This window comes from Dermochelys coriacea, chromosome 5 (genome assembly GCF_009764565.3).
Source record: "Dermochelys coriacea isolate rDerCor1 chromosome 5, rDerCor1.pri.v4, whole genome shotgun sequence".
NCBI classification, from domain to species: Eukaryota; Metazoa; Chordata; order Testudines; family Dermochelyidae; genus Dermochelys; species Dermochelys coriacea.
The window spans coordinates 73,619,041-73,644,201 of record NC_050072.1 but is presented as its reverse complement, the minus strand read 5'-3'; the positions used below and the strand labels follow the sequence as shown (position 1 = coordinate 73,644,201).

General features: G+C 39.4%; 1 protein-coding gene across 2 annotated transcripts in view; it reads right to left on the bottom strand.

Annotated features, from left to right (window-relative positions):
• The window catches only part of KCNN2 (potassium calcium-activated channel subfamily N member 2), a 105,503-nt gene that overhangs the window by 48,167 nt on the left and 32,175 nt on the right, over nucleotides 1–25,161 (bottom strand). For both annotated transcript variants that reach the window (XM_043514971.1, XM_038403315.2), the window contains exon 4: nucleotides 24,547–24,965. In XM_043514971.1, the coding sequence (XP_043370906.1) occupies nucleotides 24,547–24,965 (419 nt within the window). The remainder of the gene's footprint in view (nucleotides 1–24,546; nucleotides 24,966–25,161) is intronic.

Sequence of the window (25,161 nt, the reverse complement as noted above, 5' to 3'; positions counted from 1 at the left end):
CTCCTTCTCTACAGACAAATCAAGAATATTTTTCACAAGAATGTGTCTGAGACATCCTCTGAGTAAGGTGAATCAGACACAGCCAAATTTCATTTACACTGTCAGACTCACAGTCTTCATGGGCTCTTCAGTTGTGGGAACCAAAATCCCACTGCACAAACACTAGCACTTACAACTGGAAATAATTGTAAAGGGTACTTTGTTAAACATTACATCTGGGAGTCTTGAAGTTAGCATACTTGGACTTTCAGAAAGCTTTTGACAAGTCCCCATCAAAGACCCTTAAGCAAAGTAAATAGTCATGGGATAAGAGGGAAAGTCGTCTCATAGATCAGTAACTGGTTAAAAGATGGAAAACAAAGGGTAGGAATAAATAGTCAGTTCTCAGAATGCAGAGACCCCCAGAAGTCTATAGTGGAACCAGTTCTGTTCAACATATTCATAAATGATCTGGAAAAAGGGGTAAGTAACGTAGCAAAATTGTAGATGATACAAAATTACTCAAATCATGCTGTTCAAAGTAGACTTAGAAAAAGGATTTCACAAAGCTGGGTAAATGGGCAATAAAATGGCAAATGAAATTCAATGGTGATAAATGAAAAGTAATGCATGCTGGAAAACATAATGCCAATTACACATCCATAATGATGGGGTCTAAATTAGCGTTTACCACTCAAGAAAGAGCTCTTGGTGTCATTGTGACAGGTTTCAGAGTAGCAACCATGTTAGTCTGTATTCGCAAAAAGAAAAGGAGTACTTGTGGCACCTTAGAGATTAACAAATTTATTTGAGCATAAGCTTTCCTGAACTACAGCTCACTTCATCATGGATAGTTCCTTGAAAACATCTGCTCAATGTGCAACAGCTGTCAAAAAAGCTAGCAATTGTTAGGAACAATTAGGAAAGGGATAGATAATAGGACAGAAAATATCATATTGCCACTATGTAAATCTATGATATGCCCACATCTTGAATATTGTGTACAATTCTGGTCACCCCATCTCAAAAAGATATATGAGGCTAAGAACAGATACAGAGAAGGGCAACAAAAATGATTAAGGGTATGGAACAGCTTCCATATGAGGAGAGATTAAAAAGACTGGGACTTTTCAGCTTGGAAAAAGATGACTAAGGGGTGATATGACAGAGGTCTATAAATCACAAATGATGTGGAGAAAGTGAGTAAGGAAGTGTAATTTGCCCTTTTACATAGCACAAGAACCAGGGGTCATCCAGTGAAATTAATAGGCAGCAGGTTTAAAAACAAACAAAACAAACAAACAAAAGGAATGCAATGCTTCATGCAATGCATCGACCTGTGGAACTCATTGCCAGGGGATGATGTAAAGGCCAAAACTACAATGGAGTTCAAAAAAGAATTAGATAAATTCCTGGAGGATAGGCCCATCAATTTCTATTAGCCAAGATGGTCTAGGAATGCAACCCCATGCTGTGGGAATACCTAGCTGCTGACTGCAAGAAGCTGGGAGCAGATGCACCTCTCTATGATTGTTCATTCCCTCTTAAGCACCTGGCATTATCCACTGTCAGAAGACAGGATACTGGGCTAGATGGACCAGTGGTCTGACCCAGTATGGTCATTCTTATGTTCCAGTGTCTGAGGCAGCCTTTCAGTAATTCCTATCTGGTTTTAAAAAGTGTATTGGAACAGATGATAGGCCAGATGCCCCAAGCAGAAAGTGTTTGGAACAATAATAAGTTTAGCTTCTGTTGGACTTTTCATCTGAAGATCCCAAAGTGGTTTATAAACATTAATTAATTTAGCCAGCTACCAACTGCAAGAGCGAGGGAAGAATTATCCCCATTTTATTGATGAGGAAGCTGAAGCAGAGAGATGGTATACAACGTTTCTTAGGGCCCACAGAAAGACTCTAAAAAAGCCAGAAGTAGTACCCTAATCTATTTTAGCCTTGATATTTAAAAGAATACTCCTTTTAACTCAGGCCAACAGTCTTACAGTTCATAAAGTTAAAAAAAAAATCTTACTTTGGACTCCTATCAAGTTCTGTAGAGCTAAACATATAGGAGATAACATTGTCTGGAATGTAATTTGTCAGATACCACAAAGATCTAAATGGAATTATATCTACAGATTTACTCTTAGGTTTGGGACTATTAAGAAGAATATTTGAATATTGATCATTGTCTACCTTATAATGGTGTTATGATAAAATCACCTGATTTATTAAACAATTATAATTAATTTGAAATAACTGACACACATTTTAATATTTATTGCACTCCAAAAGACAGGATATGACCCTGCAGTCCTTCCACACCCACCACTATCTACTGACTATGAAACTACAACTCATTTCATTTATATTAAATCTATGATTGTATTACACTTAATACATGAACACCATCATGGGGTGGGAAAAGAGCAGCTGCTGGCTCCCATAACACTACATCCTATTTTTTTAAATTGTTTCTATGACGCTGGTAAATGAAGTGCCAGCTCTGGCCAAGGTCTTAGGTGTTAGCTAAGAACTGACAAACTCATAGCTGGAGAGCAAACCAGCTTACCTGTATGTCAATTTTTTTAAAATAGGTATTATATTTATAAGAATGTATTTAGTGTTTAGACTCTATGAAATGCTTATAAATTGCTGCATGCATTAATCCCGTGTAAGATGCTGCGTGCCCATTTAGAAGCCCTATCAAGATTAAACAGGCAATTAAGGAACATCAGGACACAAAGGATTGGTGAATGCCCCTATCGCACCTACATGCAAGGGAGCTCATCTCATAGATGGGAAGACTAAATGTAAAAGATAAAATAGGGTCACAAGAGAATTTTGCATCTCTTTACTGTTTGAACTATCTCACAGATGGAGACATTAAACTAAGGCACAGATCCCCAGGGGTTACCTCTGCATCCACCCTAAAAGACATTTTGAATTGACAGATTATCACATCTTTGTCATCTTTAGGAACCATAGATAGTTACTCAATGGGATGTTTTATAGTAGCAGCTGTGTTAGTCTGTATTCGCAAAAAGAAAAGGAGTACTTGTGGCACCTTAGAGACTAACAAATTTATTAGAGCATAAGCTTTCGTGAGCTACAGCTCACTTCATCGGATGCATTTCCGATGAAGTGAGCTGTAGCTCACGAAAGCTTATGCTCTAATAAATTTGTTAGTCTCTAAGGTGCCACAAGTACTCCTTTTCTTTTTACTCAGTGGGATGTATATGTTTGCTTGCTTTAACCTGTAAATAACTCATTTCTTTTCTCCTAGTTAATAAACCTTTAGATAGTTTATTACAGTATTGGCTATAGGCAGTGTCTTTGGTGTAAGATCTAGGGTACCAATTGATCTGCGATAAGTGTGTGGTCTCTTGGGCCTGACAACAACCTAAATATTTTGTGATTTTTGGGGTAAGTGACCACTTATTACTAAATCCAGCTTACTTGGGTGGCAAGATAGACTGGAGAGCCTAAGAGGCCTCTCTGTGACTTCATGGTAAGACTGTTATAGTGATCCAGGAGTTCACATTTGTTACTAGGTTGGTGAAATCTAATTACAGTATAAAACATACTAGAAGTTTGGGTGATTGCCCTGTTTTTCACATTCTGCCCTGAGACAGCCACTTATGGTAGTGAGACATTTCAGACAGCATGTTAATTTCACCATTCCATATTTAGGTTATATATTACAACATGCAGTATTGTTACAATTCAATGCACAAACTCCATGCTTATTATGAGTTTCAGTTTGGGATTAGTCTTTTGTAGGAAGAGAAGTTACCTGTTTTTATATTAGTGAAATTAATTGAAGTGGAAAAGTCTGAAGACAATATTTGACAATTAAGGGTTCACATAGAATCATAGAATATTAAGGTTGGAAGAGACCTCAGAAGGTCATCTAGTCCAATCCCCAGCTCAAACAGGACCAACACCAACTAAATCAGGTGTCTCAAACACGCAGCCCGCGGCCATAGGCCGCCAACTCCACCAGCAGCCAAACTCCCTTCCCCCTCCCTTCTCCGCCCCCCGAGCGCCGCATCCCTGCTCGTCTGCCTACTTCCCAGCACTTCCTGCAGCCAAACAGCTGTTTGGCGGCACTTAGGACTTTCCAGGAGGGAGTGGGGAGGAGTGGGGACGCAGCATGCTCAGGAGAGGAGGCAGGACTGCGGTGGGGATTTGGGGAAGGGGTTGGAATAGGGGCAGGGAGTTGGGGGCAAGGACTTTAGGGAAGGGTTGGAATGGGGTTGGGGAAGGGGTGGGAAGAGGCAGGGCATGGGCAGGACCTCATGGAAGGGATGGAGTGGGGGCGGGGCGGGGCGGGGGGGGCTTTAACCGAAGTAATTCTAAAAGTAAATGTGTATTTTGTCATTTGAGTGAGGTGCATTACTGAGTGTTTATATTTTATTAAAACCCCTCGTCGCACTACAGTTTTAAAAAAATTAATACATTGACTTTCAATAGCATACAATATTACTCTTCATTTTTTACTATACTTTTGTATCGTTGTATAAAAAGGTTCCAGTGATGTGGCCCTCAGGTCAATGTACTAGTCCTTATGCGGTGATTTGAGTTTGAGATCCCTGAACTAAATCATCCCAGCCAAGGCTTTGTCAAGCTGGGCCTTAAAAACCTCTTAAGGATGGAGATTCCACCACCTCTCTAGGTAACCCATTCCAGTGGTTCACCACCCTCCTAGTGAAATAAAGGGTTTTTTTTTAACCTTCTCTGACATTAGACACACTCAGCACTCTCTCTCTCTCTCTCTCACACACACACACCCCTAGTGTCACACTGCTGTTACTTTTCAGGAAAGCTGATGCCAATAATAGCAATTAAAGTATTTGTTCTTCGTTACATTTTGCAAATTACTAACATTGATGAATGTTACTTAATAGGGATGTGCAGCATTCTCCAAATACAGCACTCATCTGAATTTGGGACCAGTCCCAATAACATTTGTCACCAAGGACCTGATCCAAAGCCCAGAGGCAGTCTTTCCATTGGCTTCAAAAGGCTGTTAAGAAGGGCCTGGGCCTAAATAAGTGTTGATGGGCTAGAATCTTTTACCATACTTCTTCTCATCCTGTAGGGGCAGTAGTGTATGTGTACAGCATCCCTTTATCCTCAACCCGTCTCCAATTCTCAGGGAATGATCTCTTTTTCACACACACCTTGTGCTGAAGGGTAGATGGGACCACAACACAGTTACCAGCTACAGCTCACCCTTTTTTCCATGTCCCAGATCGTTCCTCCTCCTCTATAGCTCACCCCTTTTTCCCATGTTCCATCTGCTGCCGAGGAGCTAAGGGGAATGAAGGATTCCTTCCCCCCCCCCCGCTCCAGTGTGGATGAGAGGGCTCACTGGCTCAAATGCCACTGTTTCTTTGAGAGTGGGGAGCCATTAGTTAGGGCTGTGTTATTTCTACCTGGTCAGTGCACTCAGTGCTGTCTGTTAGCACAGCTTACATCAGCAGATTCTGAACATAGTTTAACTCCAAGTATCAATAATCTTCTGCACACTCATCTGCATCTGAACACACCTGGCTTTCAGACAAGTGTTTGGTTTAGTTCCCATTTCTCCTTTTTATTAATTATTATTAGTATTACTTATTTGTATCACAGTAACCCCAGTCATGGGCTATGTTAGGTGCTATATAAACACAGGTCAAAAAGATTGTAAGCTGTTTCGGGCAGAGACCATCTAAGTAGCCTAAAATATTTATTCATCTTTCACTGTACTAATATCTGAAGTTCTCCATTTTTGAAGTGTGCGGGCCCAAGGCTGCTCTCAGTGAAACCAATGGGAGTTTTGCCATGGACTTACACTAGAAAAGGATATGGTGGTGGTTGCTGGTTTATGGGGGGTTGGTGGTGGTTGTTTCTGTTTTTAATGCTCATACTATAATGGTAATGCTTTAAAAAAATGTCAGCATCTTTGCACCAGTCCTGATCAGATTGCTGATGTCCATGATGCTAGAGAAGCTATTAGGTCTACTGTCTGAGATTTTGCTCATCTCAGGGGAAGCCCTGAGTGTGTCCCCTCAAGAGTAACCATTTTTCAGTGATGGGGCTATTGGTCTTCAGTACATCACCATCACACTAGTGGCACTGTAAATGCCATAAAATATCTTACTGTTAAATGCATTGCTGAATAGATTATATTTGCCAGGAGATAAGAGGTCAGCTCATAGTACAGACTCCAGAAGAAAACACAATCTCCCTACAAAATAATTTGTTAAAGAGTGTGTTTCACCATTGTTGTTAGAAATGCAACACTGGTGTTGGGGATGCTACAGATTCATATAATAATTAATGCTAGAAACTAAAAATGTAAAAGTGAAAAGTATACAAATAGGAATTATACTTCACACCTGATGATTAATATGGGACATCTGCTACTGTTCAAACTTCCTTTTTATACTAGACTGCCAAGTTTTCCACATATGCAAACACTTATATATTTTAAAGAAGGACTGTCCAATGCTGACTAAGATCAACTGAAAACCAGCAATTAATTTCTCTTCAAGACTCACTTCTGGTCAACATCTTTCAGAAGTCAGCCAATTTATGAGGACACCACTGCAGGGCAGAGAAGAACAGCGTGGACTTATTTATAATAATGTTTAAAGTTGTAAATGTATATATATTTAAATTGTATCCATTTCCTCCCACCCATCATATATCAGGAGTATGTTTTTTGACTGGAACGCCCGGTTGAAAAGGGACCCTGGCAACTCCGGTTAGCACTGCTGATCGGGCCATTAAAAGTCCAGTCGGTGGCACAGTGGGGCTATTGCAGGTTCCCTACCTGCCCTAGCTCCGCGCAGCTCCCGGAAGCAGCAGCATGTCCCCGCTCCGGTTCCTACGCATACGGACAGCCAAGGGCTTCCGCACACTGTCTCTGCCCCAGGCACTGGATCCGCAGCACCTATTGGCTGGGAACCAAGGGCCAATGGGAGCTGAGGGGATGGCACCTGCGGACGGGGCAGCGCGCAGAGCCGCCTGGCCATGCCTCCACATAGGAGTCAGAGGGAGGACATGCTGGACATGCTTCCAGGAGCTCCTTGAGGTAAGTGTCGCCCAGAGCCTACACCCTTGACCCCCTCCTGTGCCCCAACCCCCTGCCCAGCTCTCATCCCCCGGCTGCCATCTGAACCCTTCAATCCCAGCCTGGAGCACCCTACTGCACCCCAAACCTCTCATTCAAAGCCCCACCCCAGAGCCCTCACCCTCTCCTGCACCTCAAGAATCAGCCTGGTGAAAATGAGCGAGTGAGGGAGGGTGGGGAGAACGAGCAACAGTGGGAGAGGAGTGAGTGGGGGTGGGGCCTCAGAAAAAGGGCATGGCAGGGTATGGCCTCACAGGAGGGGCAGGGCAGGCGGAGGGGGTGAGGCAAGGTGTTCAGTTTTGTGCATGTAGAAAGTTGGGAACATTACAGAGACTGTGCCTTTATAGATGCTTGTGCAATAACCAGCACAGTGAGGCCATGTAGGCCATACACTAATATGAATATTAAATGGCTGAACTGAACACATTCCTACAGCACTTTCCAGGAACTATGGGAAAGGTATTCATTGGTACAGAACTGGATCTTGCTCTCAATCTGGCTACTGCAAGAAATATGGCAATTAAAAAGACAGTGTTCCCAAAGTGACCTTAAAAATGGAAATTAAGGCTGTCAGGCTCATGACAACCCTCTAACATACCCCAAGGCTCTAGTATCAGCAAGGACTGTGAGAACCTGGGGCTATGGAAACAAACACAACAGATGAGGATATGGAAATATGGAGAAGAGTTTTTTTTAAAACAAATATGTAATGTATTCCTTTCAATTCAACTACTTTAAAGCAACTAAATAAAACATACTGTACGATTTGTATATAAAAGTTTAAAATTGTTTATTATAGTTAGGCAATATTTTCATAACATTACTGTACACCGTATACTTCGTTCTTGTGTATAAAGAACATGCCAACTTGATTGCCCTTCCAAATGACATTGTGGGATGCGTGTACATGTGCTCATGCGGGTGTCCCTACAGGTGAGATATTTCAGAATCTCTTCATCCAGCAGTTTTAAAAAAGACAGGGTCTGATCCGCTCATTTGGAATAAAAAGCTTGCAAAGAAAAATGATGCTCCAAAACAGTAACATATCAATTCCGCACTCTGCTATCTCATCAAATCCATAAAAAATTAACAAAAATTAACAGCAGCCAATAGATGTTGTTTCAGTGACAGTGGATGTTCCATATTTGAAAGATGCCATATTATCTATGTGCTGTAAAAGCATCCTTATTTACAGCTTCTGGAAACCCAGCAAAAAGCATAGTGTAACCACATCAAGTGGCTCATATATGAAAGATCTTTACTATGCACAGTTCAGAGGTAATTGCAGCTGATGGTACAGCTATAGTAGACAGACAATAGCATGGGCCAAATTTTCAGTAGCCCACCCATCCAACTGTGGGTGCAATTTGCAAACGAGGCACCCATGTAAGCACTAAAGATTATGTCCACAATTCATTTGCTAGGGTAAAGACTGCATGTATATATTTGTGCCAGCAAAGAGACAGGCAAAGCCTGAGCCTAGCTGAAAATTTCCACTGTGAATGTAGATGAGTGGAAATGAGAATGTAATCCAGAATCCCAGAAGAGATAACTCATAACAAATAAGATAAATAAAAGGTACACAAGAGCAAACAATCACTTAATATAGTTGTGACAGTGACAGACATTGTATTTAGTATAAAACTGCTATCTACCTGCTATGTAATACTGCTCACACAGTCAGTCATGCAGTTGGAATGGATGTTATCCCAAGTAACAAAAATCAGTAGCCCAGTCAAATGAAGAGGGATTGTGAGCCAGATCCTGTGTGGTGTTGAGAGCCTCTAACACTCATTAATTGGAACACCATGCTCTGTTCCTCGCAGGATTGGGCCCTATATCAATAATCAATATGACCCATTTTGTGACAGAACTGTTATGGACACAGTGATCCCATCCACCTAGACAGGACACTTTCTAGTGTATATAATAGAACTTGTATGCAATACTGTCAGTAGGATATACATTTCACAACTGAATATATATTTGTCACTACTCCATCCTGCAGATAGAGCTCATAAGCTGCAATGACCCCTCATTAGCACCAATATCATGATTACAAAAAGCACAAGTTAAAGATATCACGGGTAGAAAATTGGTGTGTGTTTTTTTTTAAAACAGCAGCATCAGAATTGGACACTACTGAGGTACTTCTTGGAGACACCATTATGATAGGCTATTAGAAGTTCAGCCCAGCTTTCCGCCAATTTTTATTACAAACAAAGTGTCTTTGTATATTTAAGACTAGGAATTATACTTTATAAGGTGAAAAGCAAACATTTCCTTATAATTACTGTTAAAGAGATATAATCCTAAAACACCACATATCTTTTAAACAACAAGAATGAATAACTGAGAAAAATATGCACATCTTGGGCCTTGAAAACATCTGTAGGAAAATTTGGAACAAAGATGTTTAATGAAACATATTATAAAGGCTTCTTGATCTAAAGTACCTAGTGTAGGGTAAAGCTTTAAGAGGTTAATCTGCATCTACCAGAACTAATAGATGATTTACTTCTCTATGCAAGAGAAAATACATTGCATTTGAAGACAATATTTTCATATAGGAATCAGTATATAAAATGTAGCTTTAATCCAGAAAGAATACCTTAAAGCTCTTATTTCTTTATAATAAAGATTTAAGGATGAGGCGGAGGATAACTAAAGTCTGGGGTTTGATGCAGATAGCACTCTTTGATGTGTTCAAATCATAACTTGCTTCCCCCCCCCCGACCCCAATCACAGAACTTATTCAGGAGGTAGGCGAATCAATCACTTAGTTCAGGAGACTATTTTTGAATCCACTTTCATGATAAATGGAAATTTAGGAGAATGTGCAAAGCACTAATGTTACTGCCCAAAGAAATGGCCAGCAAAAGGCAGAATTCAAAGCAGTCCAATTTATCAACACTACAGAACTGCAAAGCATTGTACAATCAGAGCAGGATGTTGTATTTTCACATTCTGGGCCACTGGCAGAAGCTGAAAACACTTGTATTTGTGCATATGGGGAATGATGCTGCACACACTGAAGTCAATAGTAAAGCTTCCATTGAGTTTAATATGAGAAAAATCAGTTATCATGTACAGTTATCATGACTACATAGGCAAGGCAAGTTAGTGCATGACAGTATGAGCTGGGCTCTTAAGTAGGCAACCCACACTTCCCCCACCCCCTCCCAATTTGCACACAGGAATCTTGGCCCTTCATTTTGAAAACTAAGTCAAAATACAGTGACTTGAAATTTGTTACGTTTCAATTTACCTTTGTTCAACAAACCAACCCCAAATGGAAAATAAACCTACAAACAACACAGTAGAAGTTTAACAACTACCTAGAGGAGTCTAGGTAACAAAATGGAGGAACTAGAGCTACTGGTGCAGGAAGTGAAACCAGATATTATAGGGATAACAGAAACATGGTGGAATAGTAGTCATGACTGGACTACAGGTATTGAAGGGTATGTGCTCTTTAGGAAAGACAGAAACAAAGGTAAAGGGGGTGGAGTAGCATTGTATATCAATGATGAGGTAGAATGTAAAGAAATAAGAAGCGATGCAATGGATAAGACAGAGTCTGTCTGGGCAAAAATTACATTGGGGAAGAAAACTAGTAAAGCCTCTCCTACGATAGTGCTTGGGGTGTGCTATAGACCTCCGGGATCTAATTTGGATATGGATAGAGCCCTTTTTAATGTCTTTAATCAAGTAAATACTAATGGAAACTGCGTGATCATGGGAGACTTTAGCTTCCCAGATATAGACTGGAGGACCAGTGCTAGTAATAATAATAGGGCTCAGATTTTCCTAGATGCGATAGCTGATAGATTCCTTCATCAAGTAGTTGCTGAACCGACGAGAGGGGATGCCATTTTAGATTTAATTTTGGTGAGTAGCGAGGACCTCATAGAAGAAATGGTTGTAGGGGACAATCTTGGCTCAAGTGATCATGAGCTAATTCAGTTCAAACTAAATGGAAGGATTAACAAAAATAAATCTGCAACTAGGGTTTTTGATTTCAAAAGGGCTGACTTTCAAAAATTAAGGAAATTAGTTAGGGAAGTGGATTGGACTGAAGAACTTATGGATCTAAAGGTAGAGGAGGCCTGGGATTACTTTAAATCAAAACTGCAGAAGCTATCGGAAGCCTGTATCCCAAGAAAGGGGAAAAAATTCATAGGAAGGAGTTGTAGACCAAGCTGGATGAGCAAGCATCTTAGAGAGGTGATTAAGAAGAAGCAGAAAGCATACAGGGAGTGGAAGATGGGAGGGATCAGCAAGGAAAGCTACCTAATTGAGGTCAGAAGATGTAGGGATAAAGTGAGAGAGGCTAAAAGTCGAGTAGAGTTGGACCTTGCAAAGGGAATTAAAACCAATAGTAAAAGGTTCTATAGCCATATAAATAAGAAGAAAACTAAGAAGGAAGAAGTGGGGCCGCTTAACACTGAGGATGGAGCGGAGGTTAAAGATAATCTAGGCATGGCCCAATATCTAAACAAATACTTTGCCTCAGTCTTTAATAAGGCTAAAGAGGATCTTGGGGATAATGGTAGCATGACAAATGGGAAGGAGGATATACTTTAAATTAAGATGATTAAAAAGCAGCATTTTCCTTCTGCATAGTAAAGTTTCAAAGTCAAAGTCAATATTCAATTGTAACCTTCTGAAAGATCAGTGAAAATGTTTTGTTCAGAGTTACGAACAACCTCCATTCCCGAGGTGTTCGTAACTCTGAGGTTCTATTGTATATGTGCTGTATAGATGCAATATATACTGGCCAAAGAATGTTTTTGCCAGAATATCATACACCAGTTCCCTGAATGAAATAAGCTATGCTGGTAAAAGCACTTTTATGCCAATATAACTGCTACTACTACACTAGGCCTTCTGCTGTGATAAAAATGTCATAAAAATAATGCCATAACCCTAACTTACATTACTATACTGGCAAAAGTATTAAGCATAGACCTGCACAGACTCTCAACCAGTAAAAGCACCCATTCCAATAGCCTGCTCACTATGACACAGATTCTCCTGTTCTAAATTCTGAATGTGTTTGGCCATTTGGTTTTGGGGACTGGGCGATGGATTGTCTTTGCTACATATTTATATGTAGCTTTAGCTATAGCTGTTTTGCAGTACAACAGGAAACCTACTTGAATTCAATGATCCCACCTCAAACACAAGGGGTCAAGTCCCTGCTGTTAACAGTCTATCCAGCTTGACAACACTTACTCCCCAGACTCAGTGGTAAACATTAACTAAAGGTGACATTACAGGTTCAAATATCAAACACTTATTTCCATAACTATTTTAGGACTGGTCTCCACACAAGTTGCACTGATATAACTGCACTGGTTGCAGACCCCTTGTGCAGGGGCACCATTTGCTATGGAGCAAAGGAGGCAGTTGGTCTCTCCCCCACATCCCTCCAGCCTGGACTTTTCATAGGTCTATATGTTCCAGTATGTCTTCCATGTTTTGCCCCTCATTCTCATCTCTCCCCCACCCCCTAAACATCGCAAAATACAATATAATCACAAATGTTTTATTTGGTAACACCTCCCACCCCCAATTTTTGTTTTCTGAAATGATGTCCCTGCCATTGTGTGGACATTCTTAAATGGGTTTATAAGTGCCTTTTATTGGTATAGCTTAAGTTGATTCCTTAATTTAACTGATTCAACTTTTGTGTGCAGACAAGGCATTAGGGTTACTTCTTTACACATTAGCCACAGAAATAACTGACATTCACAAGATTACTTAGGGCAAAGGTTATTAAAATCTCTGGTTGATTTTGAAATTTTCAAGGTAAAAAATCAGCAATGCTGTTTCGGTACATAAAATAAAATCAAAAGCAAGGACATATAAGGAATCCACAAAGCTGGAAAAGAAATCAAATTAAACTAGCAAACTGCATATTACTGCAATCTTGATTTAAAAGAGTGATTCTCAGGCAGTGAAGAGAAACAAGATTATCTAAAAATACAATGTCCTTTTTCAGTATTCCCTTGGTATAAGTATCAGTGTTTGAAGCATATGAAATTTCTGCTACAAAACCCAGCTTCTCCTACAGCTAAACTAAGCAGTTAGGGCACAGGGTCAAATTCTACTCCCATATTAAAGTTAATGTATAAGTGTCAGTTGGTCCCCAGTCCTCCAATTTGGTACCACAGAAATGATTACTATGTTACAAATGTTGTTATATTATTTTTTATAGCTTACAAACTAGGTCCAATAGCCGGAGAAAACAGATGGTAAAGCCTAAGAGCTCCCCATTTGAATGTAAAACTCTCTCCTAAATTAAGAGGCAACAAAAAATAAAGATTAAAGTGAAAGATTGTACTGAAGCATAAATCAGTTTATCATGTATATTCTACAGTTTTTCCTCAGGGATAGAATCCTTCTGAGGCAAGACACTGCACTATTAAGAATATTTCACTTTAAAAGAAAGTCAAAACAATTTATGTTATACATTACAAAGGAAATAAATTCTGCTTAGACACTAAAATTTGTCTTTGTTTGAAAGCAGACTTCAGAGATTAGAACATTGACTTTGAACACGGAATAAGTATATTATAGGAACATACACAATTTCCAATCTCCTGTAAAAAAAACAGTGTCCGTTTGGGAACATGACCACCTTTCTTATTCTTTCTATGGGAGGAAGATCAACATGTGTGTCAAACTGGACAGTCTCTACGTAAAAAAAAAAAAATGGACACAAATCAGATGTCAAGAATTATAACATTCAAAAACCAGTCGAAGAACATTTCAATCTCTCTGGTCACTCGATTACAGACCTGAGGGTGGCTATCCTTCAACAAAAAAACTTCAAAAACAGACTCCAACGAGAGACTGCTGAATTGGAATTAATTTGCAAACTGGATACAATTAACTTAGGCTTGAATAGAGACTGGGAATGGATGAGTCATTACACAAAGTAAAACTATTTCCCCATGGTATTTCTCCCCCCCACCCCACCCCCCACTGTTCCTCAGATGTTCTTGTTAACTGCTGGAAACAGCCTACCTTGCTTGTCACCATGAAAGGTTCCCCCCCTCCCCCCCACTGGTGATGGCTTATCTTAAGTGATCACTCTCCTTACAGTGTGTATGATAAAACCCATTGTTTCATGTTCTCTGTGTGTGTATATATCAATCTCCCCTCTGTATTTTCCACCAAATGCATCTGATGAAGTGAGCTGTAGCTCACGAAAGCTTATGCTCAAATAAATTTGTTAGTCTCTAAGGTGCCACAAGTACTCCTTCTCTTTTAGTGAATACAGACTAACACGGCTGCTACTCTGAAACCTATCATGTTTTGAAGAATCCAAATTATATCAGACTTTTTTGTCCTTGAAAGCAGCTGTGCACTTCTGTTTCACTCTATTGTGGTTTGGTAATGAAACACTTGTGATTTAGTTCACCCACTGTTTTGAGGCCACAGAAACTTCTAGGTGATTTGGTCCTGATTCTACATGAATTTACACAAGTAAAATTAGGAGTAGAACTGTGGAAATAACTGATTTTTCTGTTTACTATCAGTTCCAAACAATTAAAAAAAAAGAATTAATTTTAAATCAACCCAAAATGAGGGGGAGGGGGCAGTGTTTGGTGGGTTTTGTTTGTTTGTTTGTTTGTTTGGCTATTCAAAAAGCTGGGGGGGGGATTGTTTTGGGTTAACAAAATGTTCTGCTTTCAGGCATTTTTAAACCTTTTTAAAAAACAAAAAGCAAATGACATTTACAAAATTGTTGTAGCAGTGCCACCCTTTGCACTCTATAGCCCAGTGGTTAAAACACTAACCTAGGCTGTGGGTTCAAGTCCCTCCTTGGCCTGGAGTGGAGAAGGAATTTGACCCCAGATCTCTCATATCCCAGGAAAATACCCTAGCCACTGGGCCATAGGGTATTTGATGACTGGTCTCACAATCTCTCCTGCTGAAGTTATTCCACTTTGAATAAATAACTAGTATTAATTAGAGCAGAAATTAGAATCCAGTTCCCCCACTTTCCTATACACAACCTCAGGTGAGTGCCCATGCCACCAAGCCGTAGAGGCATTCTCACTCAGTCTGGCCCCATAAATATTGAAGTACTTCATGCAAAGTAGAAAACTTCATTAGGAAATATTGAGAGTGATTTACTGCAGAATACCCCATAGCCCAGTGTTTAGGACAATTTGCTTGAAAATTGACACAAATTCACAAAATGTTTCAGCCAGCTTGCATCTGCATTTTTCAGGGGGGAAAAAAATCAGACAAGTTTTGCCCAGCTCTAATCAGGAGAAATGTCACTAAAATGAATACAGTTACACAAGCATAAAAACAGTGCAAGTAAAAGGAGATTCAGGCCCCAAAAGATTTTCCAGCTTTAGTTGGATTAAAATAAAAAATTAAAGCAGACATTTTAACCAGTTATAAAATCTCCTGCACTTAAATATTAAAGAAAGAAAGAAAAAATTGGGGGGGGGGGAAGGTAGCTGTTGTGTTGGACATGCCATTTTTTGGATTGGTTAAAGGCTGACATTGCCCTAGTTCACCAACACCTTTCCCTGAGATTTTGTAAAGAGAGAATGTTACTCACTGACATATTATTCCTTTCTTTGTGATCTTCCATTATAGTGAGAGTAATTCCATAAATCAAGGCTAACAGAAGAACATGTCAGTGCAAAGTGTTCTAATTCATATTCCACTAAGTTCTGGCAAAAAGACAACCATCATCGCTCCAGAAAATAGTGCAGAATCTAAAACAGAGTGGAGTCAAATTCACCATTAGTATGAACTGGTGCATCTCCATTGCCTCCACTAAAGCTCCATGAATTCTTCCCGCTTCAAGCTGTACAACAACATGGTACATAGTTATTTCCCTTTAGCATTACACTGAAGGTCAGTTTCTTCCCTGGATCAGTTACACTGTGTGGGTATGGGCCTTCCAGGATTTGTCTGCCCCGAAACAGGTTGTGTATACCATACAAGGGTAGAGCTTCAGTGATAACACCCCTTACATTTTTATTGTTGTTTTGTAAAACAACATCATTGGTGTCTACTGGTAACTTTTGCAAATGGAAAGGACAATTACATAAATGGTTACATCTATTTTTAGTCGCTTGAAGTGTAAATATTTAAACAGCACTACAACTTACATTTACAGTAATTAACATTCACTCTGCAACATCCAAAACTAAAGTTGGAATGAAAAGAAAAATATTTGATCATTCATAGCATTGGTACAGAGTCATAAATCAAGGTGATAAAAGGGCATGTTTGATCACTGTTGTAATGAATTTATGAATACTTTTACAACCATTGAAGAAACCTGATCACAAGTAATGTGTTTCAATTTCAATCAAACCAAAAGAAAATAAGAGATTCTGCACTGAATGGACAGTGATGATAAAAATAAGAGAACAATTTCTTTCATATTCTTTTTGACATTGTTTAGACAGGTTAGCTGAAAAAACTGAAAAACTTGGTTTATTAGTAGTAGTAGTAGTAGCAGCAGCATTTGTATTACTATAGCACCCAGGTGCCATAATCATGGATCAGGACCCCATTGTGCTAGGTTCTGTACAAACAGAACAAGAAGAAGGTCCCTACCTCAAAGAGTTTATAATCCAAGTATAAGACAACAGATGGATACAGACAGACCAAAAAAGGAGTCCAGGGAAACAATGACAATATTGGTCAGCATGATAGGCAGTGGCCTCAGATCACTAGCAGCCTGACCATTGTCAATTTTTTTGTAGACATCTCCGCAGAGCACAGTTTTGAGGTGGGATCTGAAGACACATGAGGTAGCTTTGCAGATATTTACAGGGAGTTGTTCCCAAGCACGAGAGGCAGCATCGGGAGAAAGGGTGCAGGTGCTTGTTTGAAAATTTAAAAAGTGGGCAATGGAGCTGGCATCATGGTAAGATTGGAGGTGGGAGTCTAACTCTGGATACTGAATGAGAGATTATAGGTAGGGTGGGAACAGATCATAAAGGGCCTTGAAAGTGAAGACAAGTAACTTGTGTTTGATGCAGTAAAAAAAGAGGAAGTCAGTGGAAGGTTGCAAAGTGAGGGGTGGGGTGGTCAAAGGGGAAAGCTAGGGAAACTATCTTTGCAGCAGCATTCTGAACTGATATGAGTGGGAAAGACTACAATTTGCTGAGCCTGGGTTGATGGATAGCCATCCATAAGGATATATATATAAGGAGACAGACTGAGATTTTAGTTTGGACAGAGGAGACACATCTGGAGCAAACAGGTAGATCTGTGATTTGTCAGCATAGACATGGTGTCACATGTGCTATTCACCACAATGACACATCCTGTTGGCCATCCTGGGGATGAACTCTGCCAGTTGGTGTGTCCTCTTCATTATGTTGCCTCTCCCATTATCCTCTCATCCGGCAGACCTGCCTCGCTCCAGGAACCACAGTGTCCTCTTCATGACTCGGCTCTCCAGCCGGGTCATCATTCTAGGGTTACCCGCAAAGTCCTTCTATGCAAACAGTCCCGGGTAGTCTTCTTCTATAGTGCCCTTATGATGCCACTTCCCCAGTGATCTGCCCTCTACTCTGGGTTCCAGTCCAGGGGCACTCAGCTCAGCAATTCTAGGCTCCACTCTCTCAGCCCTCACTGTTCCTTCCTGAAGTGCTTCCTGCTCTTCCTGGTTTCTGCCTCCCCCACCCTGGGAGTACTATCTCCCTCTTCCCAGAGAGGGTTAGATGGACTAACTGCTTGTAGCCTTTCCCAGCTAACTTCTCTTTTCTCAGCTCCTGAGCTTTATAAGCACAGCCTATTCCCACCCAGCTGAGCCTCCTTTAATCAACTCCCTACTACTCCTCCAGGTGCAGCCTGGGCAGTTAATTGGCCTACTTGGCCACTTTAACCTTCCTAAATCCATGTGGGGTGAACAACCCATCACAGATGGTAGTTGAATTTGTGTTTGTGAATGAAATTACCCAGAAACCAGGTGTACAGGGAGATGAGAAGGGGACTAAGGACATATCTCTGTGGACCCCCACACAGAAAGCTGGAGGGGAAATGAGAAGGATCCTCCAAAGGACATGCTGAAGAAGTGGTTAGAAAGATGAAAGGAGAACCAAGGAAGCGAAGGGAGCACAAAATTTCCAGAAGAATGTGGTCTACTGTCCGAGAGGCAGCTGACAAGTCAAGGAAAATAAGGAGGGAGTACTGGTTCTGAGCTTTGAGGTAGGAAGAGGTCATAAGAGACTTTGCCAAGAGTAATTTCAGTGGAGTGTAAAGGGCAGAAGCCAAACTAGAGAGGGTATAGAATGGAACTGGAGGAACTCCAGACAATGATTGCAGACAGTGTGTTCAAGGATCTTAAACATTAAAGGGAAAGGGAGAAAGGGTAATAGTTAGAGAGACAAGTGGGGCAAAGAGTGGATTTGTTTTAAGATGGGAGAGACTAAAGCATGTTTGTTTTGTGAAGGGAAAGAGCTAGAGAAGAGTGAGAGGTTAAGCAGAAGAGTAAAGGGAGGGATGAGATAAGAGTGAGTGTAACAGACATAAGAATTGGGTTGGGGTTACTGAGGCAAGTGAGTGGTTAGATTAGGAGAGCAGTTAAGAAACTTCTGCCTCTGTGACAGGAAAGGAGGAGGAGAGATAAAGGAGGGGAAGGAAAGGAAATCTGAGGGGAGGGGGAAAATTCAGATGAAACTTGTGAGAAACTGTGCAGAAAGAGAGGTGGAGGCCAGTTCTTAACATCACTATCAATTAGACTAAGATCTGCTCGGCAGGGAATAGATTTTACTGCATATATGTCCGGAGGATTATAAATATAATGGGAGTGCCAATCCTGATTAATGCATCTGGGAGCTATTGTAACTCATGTAACTTCAGCTTCTTTGGTAAACATCTATATTACAATCTTTAAAAATAGATAGCCAATGCAGAAAACAGGGATCTACTCAGTTTACTATATGATATTAGTTTTGGTAGTACACATTACTGCCTAAAGTGGCATTCTGCTTTATATGTATACTTTAGAACAAATTTCTCTTTCACACCAGCAAAAGATATTGGGCACAAGTCATGACAAAATTAGATATCTAAATAACTTTTCATCTTCAATGAGAATTTAGAGGCTTGACATGTCTGAGTTGTCAGTATGAAAAAAAGAGATTCTTAGATTTCTAGAATTTGCCTCACACTTACGATTTCTAAGTTTCCTGTAGAAACCTTTGAGATGACATCTGATTTCCAGAAAATAAGGTACACAGAAGTTCATGTATTTGTAGAAAAATGAAAGAATGTACAGCAAGTACAGAGGAAGTCCAACTGAACACAAAAAGAAAGCAAACAAATATTTGAGTTAAATCAAGGACAGGACAGAATCTGAATGAGGAAAAATTATGACATAAGCTTCTTTGCCTGAAATGGCTTCACCGTCAAAAATGTCAAAAGCAAAAAGCAAACAAAAGCAATCAAGGTGCCACTGTCATTTGTAAGGAAAATGTAGTGGACCCAATTCTGTTCTCTGTTAAACTGCTGTTAATTCAGAGAAAATCCAGTGAAGTGAATGGAGCTACTCTGGACATACAGCAGTGTAAATGAGGGCAAACTTCGGCTCAATCTTTTTACAGAGAAGCGCTAGGATTTTATACATAACAAATTATAGTTATGGCTGTTACCAGCATTCCATTTTAAACTCTCTTTTTGATCCTCCTTTGGGCCGGGAAAAATAATCTCTTTTCAGCCTGAAATAAAGGGATTTTTTATTTTAATTTTTTTAAGTTTGAAGCAAATTTTCAATTATAAAAAACACTAAAAATTTAATGTGTTTCTAACTTTTTTGTGGAGGTTGAAGAGATTTATATTTCACCTGTTGTAACTGAATGACTGCCAGAATGAAGAGCCATTTCAGCAACAACTGAAAGATTACTATGATGAAGACTGAAACTAATAGTTTTTTTACTCACTTGAATAATGGACCCTATAAGCAAAGGCATTCATGAGTGTTGTAGATTAAGATTCATCTGTCTCAAAAAGAGAAATGAAAAATTAAGCATTTCTTGGGTTGGGCCAGATAAAACTAAGATATATTTTAGGGAGCACATTCATGACAGACAACTGTGCATTAAACTGACACCTGCTGGTGAGGTGTAGGTATTCAACACTATGCCATGTTTGCAGCCCTACAAACCACAAGCGATCAGTCTATATGGTAAAGACTTAAATACCTCCACCATGCTGATCTTCCATGTTCCTTTTGCCAGATTATCCTGGAATGTTGCTAGACTGCCTACACTCAGCACACATTACCTGCCTGCCCTTATTTTCATTCATACCTAATGCCCTCAAGGATGACCGTAAGCAGTATTCTGTAAAATGTCTGATGCACACACCAACACAAAGGATGCCACCAACTATTGTTAATTTGCTGAGAGCTGACACTATGCTCAGTGCCATACAAAACTGTCTGAGGGAGACACAAAAAGTGTTTAGACTAAGTCAAGCTAAAGAATAGTCAAAGCAATGACTAATCTAGAGACAGAGGTTTCCTCCCCTACCATGAATATTCCCACTCAAACCTATCCATCACATTTCCATGAGGTCTATGATGTGACAGTCTCCAGAGTCCCAATCGGACAACCGATTGGCCAGTTTAAACCAAACAGGACTGGTTACTAGGCTGTCATTCAGTTGCTGCTTCTGTTGTAACATGAGTACTCGGGATTTTACAGCACTTGCATGAAAATCTGTTATGCCTTTTCTGTTTGCCATTAGCTATTCCTGGCTATGCATAAACCTTCATGAGTGCTTTGGAATGGGATGATAAAGTCTAATATCCATTCCATGATTTTTTATTATTTTTTGGTGAGTCCTGTCTCCATCCACACTATTTTGCACTAACTGGAATAGTCAGGCAAATTGATATGGAGATATACAGTCACAGAAACACTAAAACAACTTGCTATAGAACTTTATCTATTACTCTGTCTGTAGGAGAATTAGTAATATTTGTGGAACAGAACAGTTACTTTTCCTTTATTTCATTATCTTTCATCAGGAAAATAAATCAAAATCCTCACAGAGTTTTAATTTCTGCCGAATAAGAATCTGCCTCCCTCCAAAACAATTAAAATGTTAGACTGCCATGTATAATGACAAGTAAAACTATAAGTTCTTTCTAATTGTAATGTTTATTTTCTGACACACTTAAAACAACCAACTAGAATAAAGGTTCTCTCTACTTACGATGGAAAAATCAACTTAAGTAAATGAAACGTGATTATCTATGTAAATTTTTGCTACGGAGTGAATCAAGCCCATTAAATACAGTTTCAGATCCATCCTCCATCTGGGGATTATAACTGCACTCATCAGAGAATAGATTCAATGATCTAAATTGTCTTTTCTATCTCTAACTACTATTATATCTCTGAATATACACAAGAAGATAAAGTTTGTTTAAAAAAATAGACACTTTTTTAGCATTCTGTGCCTGTGGCACTTTCTTACTGTACTTCATTATAGGGTGAGGAGCACAAATTTTTAAATTTGACTAATTAGTAATTGGGCCAGTGACACTGATTCATTGCAGTTCTTCTATGAAGCATAATCCCTGCAGGAGAAATCTGAAGTGTAATGTGCAAGAAATTGGCCATGCAACTCCCATTAATGATAGGAAATGAGTATCCAATTCCCCATGCATTAGGCCAGAGCTTTTAAAATTCATAATTACTAACAATAAGGAGCCAAACTAATCTCTTGTTTAACTCTATTCAAGGAAGTGCAGTTACACCAAGTATAAAGTTAATCCTAGGACTACTGTATGTTGATCTGGTGTTTAAAAAAAAAAAATCAGTGAATGATCCAGCCTGATATCGCCATTCATTATAATGCATTCAAGAGCTGCAGACGCAATTCAAAATTCACAAATTCTGTCATCGATTTTGCAGAGATTAAGACAAGTCACAGTCATGATATATTTGCAGTTTTGTCTGAGTGCAATGGAACTAGATCACATTAGCAAAAGTACTCATATGCTTAAGTGCTTTTCAGGAACCTCACTATTCTCATTCAGTACCTTTCTTCTTGACAGAAACTGGCTTTACCACAGTCTGTTTTGAATATTCATTTGATATAGGACAAATAATACAGTGATTCAATAATAATTAAATTACAGTACATTCAAAAACAATGGTGTTAGGAGGAGCTGAATCTCCTCTTGGGAGGCTACTAGATGGTGTCCCAATTGAAGGGAAATTGGAGGCAATATGACAAAAAAAAAAAGGGGACAAAATTGGTGAAAAATGAATTATGTTTGAAGTTTATTGTTAACATATTCAGGAGGAGAAACTGACTTTTAATAAATAAAATATATTAATAATAATTTGTTCTAGTTGTCCCAGCTGAGGGGACTTTTTTGTCAGACAATAACTAATGTTTGTAGTTGTTGGACCCAAGAGCTGAGACAGACAAGGTAGGTGAGGTACTATCTTTTATTGGACCATCTTCTGTTGGTGGAAGTACAAGTGTCTTCTGAAGAAGAGCTCTGTATTGGTCAAAAGCTATACCACCAACCCAAGTTGGTCCTATAAAAGATATCACCTCATCTACCTTGTCTCTGTCAATAAATAACATGATATGTGATCCTTAGCATGGTGTTTCAGAATATACTCTGATGACGAGCTATTCCTGGCATCACATGATATACACTGTACATCTTCACCACAGCACTTGGATCATTGACAATCCAAATAGAATATACTATATCACACTTTATTCCACTGTTTCTCAGCGCTGAGGTTTTTAACAGGGAAGACTGGGATAAGCTAACCTCCATATTCAGTTTATAAAAGTTGCCACTTTTCCCCTTATCTAACTGAGAGGAGATGTGGCAAGCAACTTTCAAAAACAACAACATGTCTATAGCAATTGACTGCCAGAAATCAAATGCAAAATTGTTTTCAAAAGGGCTACAGAGTGATCAGCAATTGATAGTGGAAATCTTGGAAATATTTTGAAGAAGTAATGAGTAATTGAGGATATTTCAGTGTAGGCCTGAGAACCATGCTAGACATCAACTCTTTCAGAGATTCTTCCTAACTGTGTCAATCAAATGGTCCTGTTCTACCTGTTCTCAATCACTCACTCGAGTCCACAGTAGTCAAAAGTTACCCTGCTCATTTCTTTTTGTAAGCGGTATTTTTGAGAAATCAGATTTGATGGTGTCAGTACTGATACTGATTTGTTCCATGCCTGTTCAACGTCCATTGGTTGCTGAAGCTTGAAACACAAGTTAACAAAATATCAGGCTATCAAGTGCATTTTTTCTAGACTTCAGAAAAAAGTGCCAACCACTATAACTCCTACCTCTTTCCTCTATTGTTATATTTGTATTTCTATCTCAGTAAATCAAGTATTTGTAAACATAAACGATATGTATTCAATCTAACCAAAATAAAAAGATCTCTGTCAATAGACTATATTGGGATTACACCTTTGATTTTTCATTTTAATTAAAGGGCACTAGAATAATGAGAGTTTTTTGAATCAATTTTTCACTGGCGTTTCCCATTACTGATGTATTTACACCATTGTCAATAACTGTAGTAAACCATAACCTAAAATGACTGAGACCTAATATTAATGCAGAATTTTAAAGACTATTATTAAAAGTAATGTTTATGGCACTGTTCTGGGCCATGGTGCTCGAAGCACCACAGGTCCAGCAGGAGTATTCTGAGAAAAACGAGGCTTACGCACAGCTATGAGTTATTGGCTTTACTGAAAGTTAGTGACCCACCCGCAACGGGGACTCCAACTATTGCAGTCACGAATGCGGGGAACCCAGCACACCGGAGCTCTGCCTGGGACGGAGTCCAATGGAAGGGCAGACAGTCAGCATTAATAAGCACTACACAAAAACAGCTCATGAATATAGAATTAGGTACTTCTCAAAGGGGGGCTTTCCGCTACTTGGCGAAGGGCCATGCAAAGCAGCTGTGTCCTTCAAGAACTCTCTCTATCCTGCAATAACAAAGCAGCTATCTATGTCCCACAGTAACCTCTCGGCTCGAGAAAGCGGAAGTTCCCTGGGTAGGCCGTAACAAAGTTTTCTGCAGTCCCTTACAGGCACTCATGTCCATTCATCTACCACTTTAATGTTCTAGGCTACTCATAATAAAGCTCAGATAAAATGAGAATGAAGTAAAAAATTCACATTCACATCCACAAAAAAATGGCAGAAATCTGACAATTTAAGCATCCCTTTCATATGCCTTTGAGGTCAAGCGATAAAGAATTCCAGAGAGCCATGATACAAAAAGCACAATACAACTAGCAATCAACATGCCCCAGATACTGGAAGCCCCACTCCATTCAACATAAGAGAATGAGCTAGTATCCAAGGGATTAGAAGAAAAACCACTTTGTAAGAAATTTATGTTTCTTCAATATATATAAAAGGAAAAAGAGACTTACCTTTCACAAGCTCGGACAGTCCATGCAGCAATTATCCATAATGAGATACTAAAAACCAACAGTACAGTTCCCGGACATATTGTCATTAAAGTCTTCATAACAAAATGTGTATTGAAGTTTATCTTATTTAGTGCTCCAATGCTTCTAGATGAGGCATCTGTGAAAAGTTTGCTATGCAAAAGCATAACTCTGGCAATAAGATATAGTCTTAAGAACATTGGTATAGATAAAATAATATCCACATCAGCTGTTGTTGTGGATGGAGCATAGGAGAAGGCAAGCCGGGCTGTCCATGTGAACGTATAGTTCCCAGGTATGGGATGTATAGCACACACCAGTATTTCCAAGCAGATGAAGAAAATACGCTCATAAGTCATGGCTATTCTCCAGTCATCTGCTCCATTGTCCACCATGAACAACTGAAATAATAAAATATAAGGTCTACTTTAGTAAAGGGTTTATAAACGTCTTTTTTTTAAAAAAAACATATGCAGTAGTTGGTCATTAGCAGCATTACAACTGACAACATTTGAAAACTCTAAATATGTCAAATACATTGGGTTCGCAAATGGTGTTATGGAGTCAAAGGTATAACTAAACAACTCAATACACAAT